The following is a 12,762-nucleotide window of genomic DNA, read 5'->3' as shown; positions in this document are numbered from 1 at the left end:
AGAAACTGGTAGAAGCCGACCTTAGGGAATATCAGTTTGGATTCCATAGAAATGTTGGAACATGCAAGGCAATATTGATCCTATGACATTAGCGGAGTGTGGCGAAAACTGCACAACAAAGAGGTTCACGAACTGTAATCAAGCCCTGACAATGAGTATTATTAAATCACGTAGGCTGCGATGGGCGGGTCACGTAGGTCAAATAGATGAGGGCAGGACAGCGCACAGGGTACTGGTAGGGCAGTTAGAGGGAAAATGTCCTGTGGGGAGACCGAGGCGTAGATGGGAGGACAATGTGAAGGCTGATTTGAGGAGCCTAGGTATTGAAGGTGAATGGAAGGAAATAGCCCAAGACAGGGACAGATGGCGAAAATACGTTGCTGAGGTAATGGACTCTCGAGTCCGGTATGACCAGCGCGAAAGAAAGAAAGAAAAGAAAAGAAAGAAAGACTTATTTTAGAAGGTAGGCTAAGGAAAGGCTAACCTAAATTTCTAGCATCTGTAGACTTAGAGAAAGCTTTTGACAATGTTGACTGGAATACTCATTCAAATTCTGAAGGTGGCAGGGGTAAAATACAGGGAGTGAATGGCTATTTACAATTTGTACAGAAACTAGATGGCAGTTATAAGAGTCGAGGGGCATGAAAGGGAAGCAGTGGTTGGGAAAGGAGTGAGACAGGGTTGTAGCCTCTCCCCGATGTTATTCAATGTGTATATTGAGCAAGCAGTAAAGGAAACAAAAGAAAAATTTGGAGTAGGTATTAAAATTCATGGAGAAGAAGTAAAAACTTTTAGGTTCGCCGATGACATTGTAATTTTGTCAGAGACAGCAAAGGACTTGGAAGAGCAGTTGAACGGAATGGACAGTGTCTTGAAATGAGGATATAAGATGAATATCAGTAAAAGCAAAAGAGGATAGTGGAATGTAGTATCTACCTTTGACACTGATATCACTGATACATTCTGTTGCAGCAGCAGTTGACCAAGTGGCTCCATATTTCAAACACTTTTGGTTCAAGAAACTTTTGCCATCAATATGTGGCTGCAACTGGGAGCAACAAAGTAGTGTAAGATTCTGTATCACCAGGCTACACGCCAATGCAAAGAATTAAAACCAAAATACCTTCATGTTTACTCAAGGTTGAAGGCATGTGATACGGTGGGACTCTGAAGTCATCCTGCCATTCTACAAGAAACCATTACACTCAGCACTGACCTTTCACACTGCAAATGAAAAGATGCTCGTTACGGTGTGGGAAAGCAGAACCGCCCTTCCGCGCCTCTGTATCAGCCCTGTCATATGATTATTTACTTACCTCCCTTAAGATAAATCTAATTAAAATGTATAGAAAATTTAAGAATCCAAGCACAATGGGGTCTGATTCAGAAGAAGTGAACCTTGTAAAGAAACATGGTATACAAACAATACAAGAAGCCAAGTACATAGTGCTATATGATGACACATGAAGGAATTACAACTACTAAGAGTCCTCTGTATCTACAAAGTATATGAAAATATAGTTCAATGCTAACTGTTATTTGAAACAATTCATCTATTTGTGGAAAGGGCCAGCACTACTTGCAGATTTAAGCATTACATATTGGAAAAATTAAATGAAATGAATGTGACAGTGGAAGAAAGTACTAACCTTAATTTAGTAACTATTAGTCTTATTTGCTGTATTTTCACATTTACCACATGCTGGTAGCAATTAGTTCCATAGATACTGATAAAAATCACTATCTACTACATAAATTGTTTAATATTATGGCAATATTATGGAAAGAATAGATTGCTACTCATCGCACACGCGATGTCTAAATCGGATGAAGGCCTCTTCAGCTGAAAGATTACGTGTTTGACAGTCTTTTGGTTGTGCCTATCTCAGACTCGGCAAATTGTTATATGGTTAGTGCAAGTCTAGCACTTTCATCATACTGTCATTCTATTCGGAATTTTCCATTGTTTGTTTTGTACTATTCTATTTATGTTCTTGTCTTTGAATTTAATCCAGAATATACCAAGTACTAAGTCAAAATACACTCTTATGGTTTCACACTTTCTTTCACCAACCTCTTGAAATATTTAATCTGCTTGGCAACAAGGAAAAAAACTATGTGGAAGCAAAAGTTATACTTCAAGGGTAACAACAGGAAATCTCTCTGTACCATAAATATCATCCCATTATTCTACAGAAAAACTGGATTCTGTTAAACATATGCAAAGTATGAGGCACACCTAGAAAGTAAGTTTCCCTATTTTTTAAAACGAATACAACATAGTTACATGAAAACCTTCATTGGCAACATGTACAGCAACGTTTTAGCTATTTTTTGATGTAGTCACCAAAAGAATTGAGACTATTGTCATATCATGGTATCAACTTTTGTATTTCAGTGTCACGGAAGTCTGCCACCTGTGAATGGAACCAGCGTGTGACAGTTGTCTTCAGCTCTTCATCCTCATCAGAGCGCTGGCCAGAGGACAAAAATTTCTTGAGGTGCAAGAAACAGACAGAAATCACTGGGAGCAATATCAGGACTGTAAGCTGGATGATAAAATAGCTCCCAGCCAAACTTCTGCAGAGCGTCATGTTACATGGGGATCAGAATTGTCATGGAACAGCACAACACCTGTAGTACACTTTTCATGCCTGTTGTTCTTAATGACACATCACAGTTTCCGCATTGCTTCACAGTAATGGTCAGCATTCACTGTTTCACATCTGGGCAGAACGTCAATGAATATAGTGCCCTTCTTGTCCCAGAGCACCATGCCCATCACTTTCTGGACCTGCACATTCTGTCTGAATTTCATCTTGACCAGGGATCCACAGCGACACCAATGCATTGACAGCCACTTGGTTTCTGGGATCAAGTGAGAAATCCACATATTTCCTGTGATGATTGTGTTTAAGAAATCATCATCATCATCATCATCATCCTGATACAAAAATGTCAGTGTTGATCCAAAGGGTTTTTTTGTGCTCTAGCATCAAGTTTTTTTGGCGCCCTGCTGGCACACAATTTCTTGAACAGCAGGTGCTCAGTGAGAATTTCACGCAACAAGGCTCCCAATATCTGCCAAAAATGGCTGCTGAGCTCTAATAATGAAGCAACGGTTCTCCAGGGTGCATGCCGCACTAGCTCAGCCAGGTGATCATTTGAGAGGGACAGTTTTCCACTGCACTCTTCATCATGGACACTTTGATGACCTTAGGAAAAAAGCCTACACCAGCAATGCACCATCTGTTTGCTCGTGATGATCTGCCCATTGACCTGACAGAGCTGACTATGGATTTCGATGGGTGCTTTGATGGGTGCATTGAGGAACGTTATCACCAACCGAACCTTGCAGATGGTGGGAGAACGAATAAGACGCCTTTTAGGTCACTGATGTCACAGTACTTGCACCAGGCAGGACCTGTCCAGCCAGCATTTGATTGTCACATCATAGATATGTTGCACATGCACAATTTTCCCAGTTAAATATGTCTACTTTAAAGGAAAAAAAAAAAAAAAAAAAACGTTGGGAAACTTACTTTCCCGACATGCCTCATAATAAACCCCAGATATTGAACAATGGAAAGTCCAGGTTGTAATACGAATAATATTGTGGAAGGTTCCTACTCACACCAAAGATGATATTTTGATTTGCAGACAGGCATGATGGACACACTGTTACACGTAAGCTTTAGGCCAAAGCCTTCTTCAGGAGAGAGAGAGAGAGAGAGAGACACATTCACACAAGTCATTACACCTCACACACAGCGCGTGCGCGCGCTTGCGCGTTCCTCTTTTCTGAAGAAGATTCTGATCGAAAGCTTATACACACATCAAAAAAAGTTTATCACCTCAGTTATGAGAGTTCTAGAACCTGTACAGAAAACTGGAATAGAGGTCAACATAATCATTTCTGCCCTTCTTATTGATCACGAAAACCACATATTGCATGTTGTACCACCATACAGTGAGACCTTCAGAGGCAGTGGTCCAGACTGTTGTACACACCGGTACCTGTAATACCCAGTAGCACGCCCTCTTGCTTTAATGCATGCCCGTATTTGTCATGGCATACTATCCACAAGTTCGTCAGGGCACTGTTGGTCCAGATTGTCCCACTCCTCAATGGCAATTTGGCACAGATACCTCAGAGTAGTTGGTGGGTCGTCCATAAACAGCCCTTTTCAATCTCTCCCAGGCATGTTCGATACGGTTCATGTCTGGAGAACATGCTGGCCCCTCTAGTAGAGTAATGTCATTATCCTGAAGGAAGTCATTCACAAGATGTGCACAATGGGGGTGTGAGCTGTCATCCACGAAGATGAATGCCTCACTATATGCTACTAATACGGTTGCACTATCGGTCGGAGGACGGCATTCATTCACATATCGTACAGCTGTTACAGCGCCCTCCATGACCACCCGTGGTGTACATCAGCCCCACATAATGCCACCCCAAAACAGAAGGGAACCTCCACCTTGCTGCTGGACAGTGTGTCTAAGGTGTTCAGCCTGACCAGGTTGCCTCCAAAAACGTCTCCAATGATTATCTGGTTGAAGGCATATGCGACACTCATCAGTGAAGAGAATGTGATGCCAATCCTGAGTGGTCTACTCAGCATGCTGTTGGGCCCACCTGTACTGTGCTGCATATTGTTGAGGTTGCAAAGATGGAACTGACCACAGATGTCGGGAGTGAAGTTGCGCATCATGCAGCCTATTGCGCACAGTTTGAGTCTTAACATGGCATCCTGTGACTGCACGAAAAGCATTATTCAACATGGTGGCATTGCTGTCAGGGTTCCTACAAGCCATAATCCATAGGTAGCAGTCATACACTGCAGTAGTAGTCCTTGGGCAGCCTGAGCGAGGCATGTCAGACAGTTCCTGTCTTACTGCATCTGTTCCATGTTTGAACAACATGGTTCATTCAGAGACTCCTGGACATTTCCCTTGTTGAAAGCCCTTCCTGATACAAAGTAACAACGCGGGTGTCATTGAACCACGGTATTTATCATCTAAGCGTGACTGAACTACAGACAACATGAGCCGTGTACCTCCTTCCCGGTGGAATGTCTGGAACAGATCAGCTGTCGGACCCCCTCTGTCTAATAAGTGCTGCTCAGGCATGGTTGTTTATATCTTTGGGCAGGTTTAGTGACATCTCTGAACAGTCAAAGGGACTGTGGCTGTGATACAATATCCACAGTCAACATCTATCTTCAGGAGTTCTGGGAACCGGGGTGATGGAAAACTTTTTTTGATGTGTGTATATAACAGTCTTCTCATTGTACCTGTCTGCAACTCAGTGTGTAGTAACCCATCCTTTTGATAAAACTGCTGGAACCCAAGATACTGATGGACAACTAGATACTTCAATATTTGTCTCTTGGGGCTGCCATTTGATCATGTTTTCTGTATCACACAGTATTTCCTCATGGCAGCTGCTTGATACGGGGGTTGACTGGAAAGTAATGCCTCCACCTTCGTATCTCTTCAACAGTTGGCAGCATTAGTATGCAGCAGGTAGTGGCTTGTTCCATAGCCTCTTCTCTACAGCTCAAGTTGGAGGGAAGCCTTAGCATTGAACAGTTGTGTTGTTACTGTGTAAAGTACAGAACCCTATGCAGATGGTCAGTCAATGCAATTTAAACAATGTGCAGTCATTGAATTCATGACTGCAGAAGGAGTCACCCCAAAGGATATTCATCAGAGAATGAAAGCCAATTTACGGTGATTGTGTTGATGTGAGTACTGTGTGTCATTGGGTGAGTAACTTTAAAGATGTCGAGGCAAGAACATCTGATCTGACCTGCCCTGCCTGACAAACGAAGAGTTGGACGTCCTGTGACAGCAACCACCAAGTTTCACAAGCAAAATGTTGAAAGATTGATTCAGGACAATTGTCGTATCACTCAGAGAGAAACTGCAAGCACAATCACATTTTACAAGAATGTGTGGGTCACATTATTGCTTTGTTTGGCTATCGGAAGATCTGTGCTCCATGGGTAACCTGGATGCTGACTCCAGAAATGAAAGCACACAGACTTTAAATTTGCCGGGAACTCCTGTGGAGTTATGAGAATGAAGGCACACAGTGCTCACATCAGCAGAATCACCATAAACTGCTTTCATTCTCTGATGAACCTCCTTTGGGTGACACCTTCTGCTGTCAAGAATTCTATGACTGCACGTTGGTTAAATTGCATTGACTGACTGTCTGCACAGGGTTCCATAATTTACACTGTAACAACACAACCATTCAATGCTAAGGCTTCCCACCAACTGGAGCTGTAGAGAAGAGGCTATGGAAAAGGCAGTACGCGCCGCCACATACCAATGCTGCCAACTGTTTAAGAGTTACAACGGTGGAGGCATTACTTTTCAGTCAACCCTCGTATTGTCTGGTGGTGGCTGTTTGTTACTGATGGCAAATAGCGACTGCCAGTGTATTCACTGCAACAGCCATTATGGTGTTCTTATCTGAAAAAAAGGCTTGTGCAGTTGAGCTGTTTGCTGACTGATTGTGGTCGATAGTTCGGAGTCCCCTACATGGAGCCAAGCTGTGGCCTATCTACATGGTTCCTCTGCTATGCTGCAGTTTGTCATCAGAAATGCTTTTGTGAAATGTAATTTTTCAGGTTTCAGTAATTTGTCTCAATGTAATACAAGACTGCTTACTATTTGTATAGTTCATTTTTTTGCTACTTTTTTTTATTCATTTTGAGAGCTATGCCCATTGTATCAGTAATGTGGCACATTTTGCTTTTTACTGGGTACCAACTAACCATAGAACGTAATTCTTTGAAAAATTTGTTACAAATTTGAGTTTTCATGATAGGCACAGAAGTTCATACACAGTTGCAGCTGGGGGGGGGGGCAAAAACTCTCAAGTTGACATGCAAGCCACTGTGCCCATTTATGAATATAAAAATAGCAGCAATTACAGATAGTACTGAATTGTTTGTGAAAAGTTACTGCTATTACCTGGCTCAGAGTCAAAAGAGGGTTCCTTATCTATGTTGTTGTACTGAAGAACTCTTTCAACCGATGTCATCTGGTTTACCACCTCTGTAGTTTGGCGAATGCCATACTGCAACATTCCGGTCAAGATGAGTGACTGAGAAATCGCAAGACCAACATATCCACCTAGAGTACCTGGAAAGAACATTGTCTAGTGGTCAACTTCCTGAAATTAATTCATTAGCTTTACAAAAATGAAAAGATAAAACAACAAAACAGGCAACACTGGGAAAATACAAAAAAAAGCTAAACCATTTAACAATAAATTACCAGGATGCCACAATTTGCTCTAGTAACTTTCAAGTAATTTAGTTCAATTTCTACATGATTTACTTCAGTTTCTTTAGGTACTGTTTTTAAATAACTAACGAACTAACTGACTAACTAAATACAGCCTGAAATACTGGCTGCTACACATACTAAAAATCTCTTGCATCATTATATCACCATCGTTACCATAAACTCTTTCATAATGCCAAAAATGGACTAGTTTGAGAACTTTTTCTGTTTAAGTGACATCATTTGTTCTCCACTCCTCTTTTCTTTCTTCTGCTAAACTTTCACCCGAGTCAGTTTTCACGCCTAACTGTGATATGCACTGTATACACTTCTTGGAATTGTGCACGTCCAGTGACCCTCTCAGCTTGGCCTCCACATGGCCTCTACTACTTGTGATATGCCCCGTATAGACAGCTTACAGTTACAGAACCTCAGTCACCCCCTCTCAGTTCGGCACTCCAAGCAGCAGCTTGTGTTGCTTGCACCTTAAGTGCTATTAACTACCAAATTACATTAAGTTTTTCTGTAGGTTATAACAGCACAGGTCTGCTTATCAATGTTATCTACATTTAAAACAAGTTAGCAGTGACGATGATGGGTGATTTAGATTGGAGGGGCAGACTTTTTGAAAAATGAACAATTCTGGTAACTGCTGCAGATTCAACTAATGAGCTTGTGTTTAGAACAAATATATCATACTTTTAATATAAAAAAAAAGTGTCTACAGTTGATCTTCAGGAACTTACTTGTATCCATTAAGAGGAAGCTTAAAATAACAGCAGACACAAATGAAGTACTGATAGCATCCAAAACAAATCCAAAAGCAGCATTTGATGCAATACTGATATACCACGCAGATGTATGGAGATCCTGCAACAAGCCAGCCAAGTTATTTCATCAATTTTGTGAATGTATCAATCATACTTTTTAGTAGAATCATACTTAATGTAAATACTATAAGACATTTAATACAGAAATCATATGCAAGATATATACGAAACAAGCTCTAATAATAATTTTGAATAAAGTAGGATCTATAAATCTTACTCCCTGAGATAATAATCGTTTGATCATATAAACAAGGCTTCCATAAAATGAAGTCTTGGCTGCTGATAAATCTTTGGGTTGTATAGTTATCATCCATGAAACTTATGTTCCTAAGCGTTTCATCCAGAGCTACACTGGACATGCTCAGAACTACTGCTGGTTCTGCAAGTCCTGCCAAAAAGTCGGTACGACTCAGCAGAACCAGGAGCACCTCTGATTTGATTTGATTTGATGTATTTCGTGTTCCATAGGTCAACTGTGTTGAATACACAAGGACGTGGAACGAGTCAGTTTTTTTACAAATACAGTCTGATAATCTTATAGCATATACAGAAATTTGAGTACATAATTATATAAAAACTTATACAGTAAATTCTTTGGGCAGCAATATAGAAAAAGAAAATACATATTTTCTTAGAATTATTAAAACACTACAGAAAACAGATACGGAGCACACACAGATACAGATCTCAGGTTAAACAAAATTCGTAGTGGCATTATGTCAACTTGTATTATATAATATTAAAATATTACAATTTATATAGTTAAAAATTCATCTAGACTGTAAAAAGCTTTTTCTAGCAGAAATATTTTTAGTGCTTTCTTAAACTCGCTATTGTTATGAATCTTTGTCTTTATTTCGGGAGGAAGAGCATTGAAGAGTTTTGCTCCAGTGTAATGGACACCCTTTTGTGCCAAGCTCAAATTTCTGAGTTCACTGTGTATGTCATTCTTCCTCCGTGTGTTATGCTCATGATAATTACTATTTGGTTGAAATATATCTATATTTTTACAAACAAAACACATGAGAGAAAAAATATATTGGCATGTAGTTGTGTATATTTTAAGATTACGAAAACTATTTCTACAAGAGTCTCTTGGGCGCAATCTATATATAATTTTTAAAGCTCGCTTCTGTGCAATGAACACTTTCCTTGCTAATGGCTGGTTGCCCCAAAAAATAATTCCGTACTCAATGAGACAACGAAAATAGCCATAATAGGCCACTTTTGCAGTGTTAGGTTCAACACATGTAGTGACAACCCGTAAAGCATAGGTAGCAGAGCTAAGCCTCTTACAGAGATCAATAATATGTGAAGACCAGTTCATTTTCTTGTCAATGTGCACTCCAAGAAATTTTGTTGTTTCCATTCTGACTATTGGTTGATTACCACGTGTCACACTTATCTCTCTCTCTTTTTCTGTTTTTGTACAGAATTGAATAAAGCTGGTCTTACTGGAATTTAATGAGAGACCATTCACCTTGAACCAATTAACCATATCTGAGAGTATGTGATTACTGAGTTCCTCAAGATTGTTGACTGTTCTACTGCTCATAAAAATTGTGGTATCATCAGCAAATAATGTAAATTTACACGGCAGGCTTGTACATGATGGTAGATCATTTATAAAAATCATGAATAATAGTGGCCCAAGAATTCAGCCCTGGGGCACTCCACATGTAATGGAACTCTATTCAGAATCTGAGGAAGTGTCACATACTCCACCCGAGCTATTCAACACAACTTTTTGTTTTCTGTCTTGGAGGTACGACTGTAGCCAATTGCCTGCAACACCACTTATTCCTACTAATTTTGCTTTTTGCAAGAGAATCTGGTGATCAACACAGTCAAATGCTTTGGATAAATCGCAGAAGACACCAAGTGCTAGCATTTTTTCATTAAGGGTTTCTAGAACTTCATTTGCAAGTGCGTAGACTGCGTCTTCTGTTGAACGGCCCTTTTGAAAGCCAAACTGGCTTTTGCTGAGAACTCCATTCTTCATGAGATGATCAGTAATTCTTACATGTATTAGCTTTTCTAGAATTTTGGAGAAAGCTGTCAGCAAAGAGATAGGTCGATAGTTAGTTAGTTCAGCTTTATCCTCCTTTTTGTACAGGGGCTTCACAATGGCATACTTAAGTCTACTGGGAACAACACCTTTCTGAAGGGAAGCATTGAAAATATGACAGAGAATGTCCCTTATCCACACACAAGAATATTTCAATAAATTACTAGATATATTATCAACCCCTGCAGAATTCGTACTTTTTAGAGACATGATGATTTTTTGAATTTCTTCTACAGTGACAGGATTAAGGTGCATTTCTGAAATTGTGTTAGAATATACAGCTTGACAAAGAGTTACAGCTTCATCAACATCGGGCTTGCAACCAATCTGTTGAGATACTGATAGGAAGTGTTTATTAAAAATCTCAGCCACCCTTTTGGGGTTATCTATTAGGATACCTTCATATCTGATATTATTTATATCTTCTTTACTTGTTGCATCTCTTCCTGTTTCTTTTTTTACAATGCTCCAAATTGCTTTTATTTTATTATTAGAATTATCTATTTTCTTCTCATAATAAAGGGCTTTTGATTTCTGTATTAGTTTCTTCAAAATTTTATAGTATATTCTATAGTGTTCCCATTTTTCTACATCTTTACAGAATCTTATTGCAGCATAAGTTTCCCTTTTGGTTTTACATGACTGTTTTATACCTTTTGTAATCCAAGGCTTGCTTACAGAATTGGAAGCACTGTTTCTGACCCATTTCTTGGGAAATATTTCTTCAAAAAGAGCACAGAATTCATTTATAAAACAGTTAAATTTAGTATCAACATCATCATGGCTATATACTAAAGACCAATCCATTTGCTGCAACCTGTGGTTGAAAGTTCCTTTCGCCTTTTCATTAATTACTCTTATGACTTTCCATCGAGGAAATTCTTTTTTGAACAGATTAACGTCATAAATAGTGAGAATTTGTCCATCATGATCTGAAAGCCCACTTATAACCTGCCTGACAATATAGTTCCAATGTCTATTTACATCTAAAAAAACGTTGTCTATCATAGTTTGGCACTCGGATGTAATTCTTGTTGGGAAATTTATTACTGAAGTCAGATTGAGTAAGTTCATCACAATCTCAAAGTCTATTTTATTCTTATTTTCTGTCAAAAAGTTTATATTAAAATCACCTAATACTACAATATCCTTCGCTTTTGAAAATAACCATGACAGAAGGAGTTCCATTGAATGCAGAAAAGTTTTTATGTCACCTGAAGGAGCCCTGTAGACAGCCAACACTATTATTGGATAGAATTTAGTTGTTATTTCTGTGGCACATGCCTCAAATTGTTGTTCCACACAATATTTCTTAATATCTATAGCTTTGTATGCTACACTATCCTTAACATAAATTGCTACTCCACCTTTATCTTTACTTTCCCTACAGTAGTATGTTACTAAAGTATAACTTGCTATAGATGGCAAGGCACATTTATCAGTAACATGGTGCTCAGTGAAGCACAAAATCTGGGCATTATTTATACTGTCCTTTTCACTAATGTTAATAAGGAGTTGATCTACTTTGTTTAAGAGGCCCCTTATATTTTGATGAAAGAAAGAGATGCCTTCCTCCTGCTTTTTCATTCTATTAGTGCTGTTACCTGACTGAGAATCCATTGGAGTCTGCCTTGAGACAGGAGAGAGGAGACACCTGACACTACCTACTGTTGTCCCTTCTGTTTCTTCGGGCCCACACACAAAAAATCATTGAGATGAGAAGGAGGCTCAGCATTTCTTCTGTCCAACAGCCTTCTATTTGTTGTTGTTGATGGTGGTGCTGTTTCTGACACTTCAAATGTTGGTTCTACCACTACTGCCGTGTTTCCTTGTGAACTTGGAGTCTTCTCGTTTTTGTTATTTTCGTCTAAAATAATACTTGGCTGATGAGGAACAGTAGTTCTTTTGTTGTTGAAATCGATGTCCACTGTTCTTTCTGTTAAAATTTGGTCTTTTTTTACATGTTTTGCTGCTGCTGATGAAGTTTCTAATGAATTTTTTTGAAGTGTTTTCGTAATGGAGTCAGGCGATGGCAATGCAATTATCGTTTTGGTTTTGAATTTGTTTTGGTGGTTTTTTATTACCCTGGTTATCAGGCTTGTCAGATATTCTTTCCCCAAGCCATTCAGGTGAAGTCCGTGTTGCGTGTGGAATCTACGTCCAATACTGATTATATCAACGCATTTCACGTTTTTAAAATGTTTGCAGATTTTTGCAAACTGACTGTTGGCACTTTCTATTTCCCTGTTAACACATGACCATCTTACAAGATCATAGCGATGCGGAATATTGACAAGTATTACGTTAGTGTGAGTGAGGTTCCTCAGACACTGTTTAAGATCGCGCGTTGCACTCGATGTTTCATTTTTGTAGACATCGTTTGCGCCTCCCATAAGTACAACGAAGTCTTTATCATGCAGATTTTTTGCCTCTGCGGATTCGGTCATTTTTTTAATTTCGCTAAGTGGGGCTCCCGGTTTCACTATACCACACGAAAATGTTTCAGTTGTTTCTTTTAGTTTACTAGGAAGTCCACGACCATGGCTGTCTGAAAACACA

General features: G+C 39.3%; 1 protein-coding gene across 1 annotated transcript in view; it reads right to left on the bottom strand.

Annotated features, from left to right (window-relative positions):
• The window catches only part of LOC124591504 (ATP-binding cassette subfamily C member 4-like), a 257,017-nt gene that overhangs the window by 36,491 nt on the left and 207,764 nt on the right, over positions 1-12,762 (bottom strand). Inside the window, exons 18-19 of the mRNA XM_047131737.1 lie at positions 8,052-8,175; positions 6,991-7,161 (exon numbers count right to left, since the gene is read on the bottom strand). Coding sequence (XP_046987693.1) covers positions 6,991-7,161; positions 8,052-8,175 — 295 coding nt within the window. The remainder of the gene's footprint in view (positions 1-6,990; positions 7,162-8,051; positions 8,176-12,762) is intronic.

Source organism: Schistocerca americana, chromosome 2, assembly GCF_021461395.2.
Source record: "Schistocerca americana isolate TAMUIC-IGC-003095 chromosome 2, iqSchAmer2.1, whole genome shotgun sequence".
In the NCBI taxonomy this organism is placed as follows: domain Eukaryota; kingdom Metazoa; phylum Arthropoda; class Insecta; order Orthoptera; family Acrididae; genus Schistocerca; species Schistocerca americana.
This window is presented reverse-complemented; position numbering and strand designations above follow the sequence as displayed.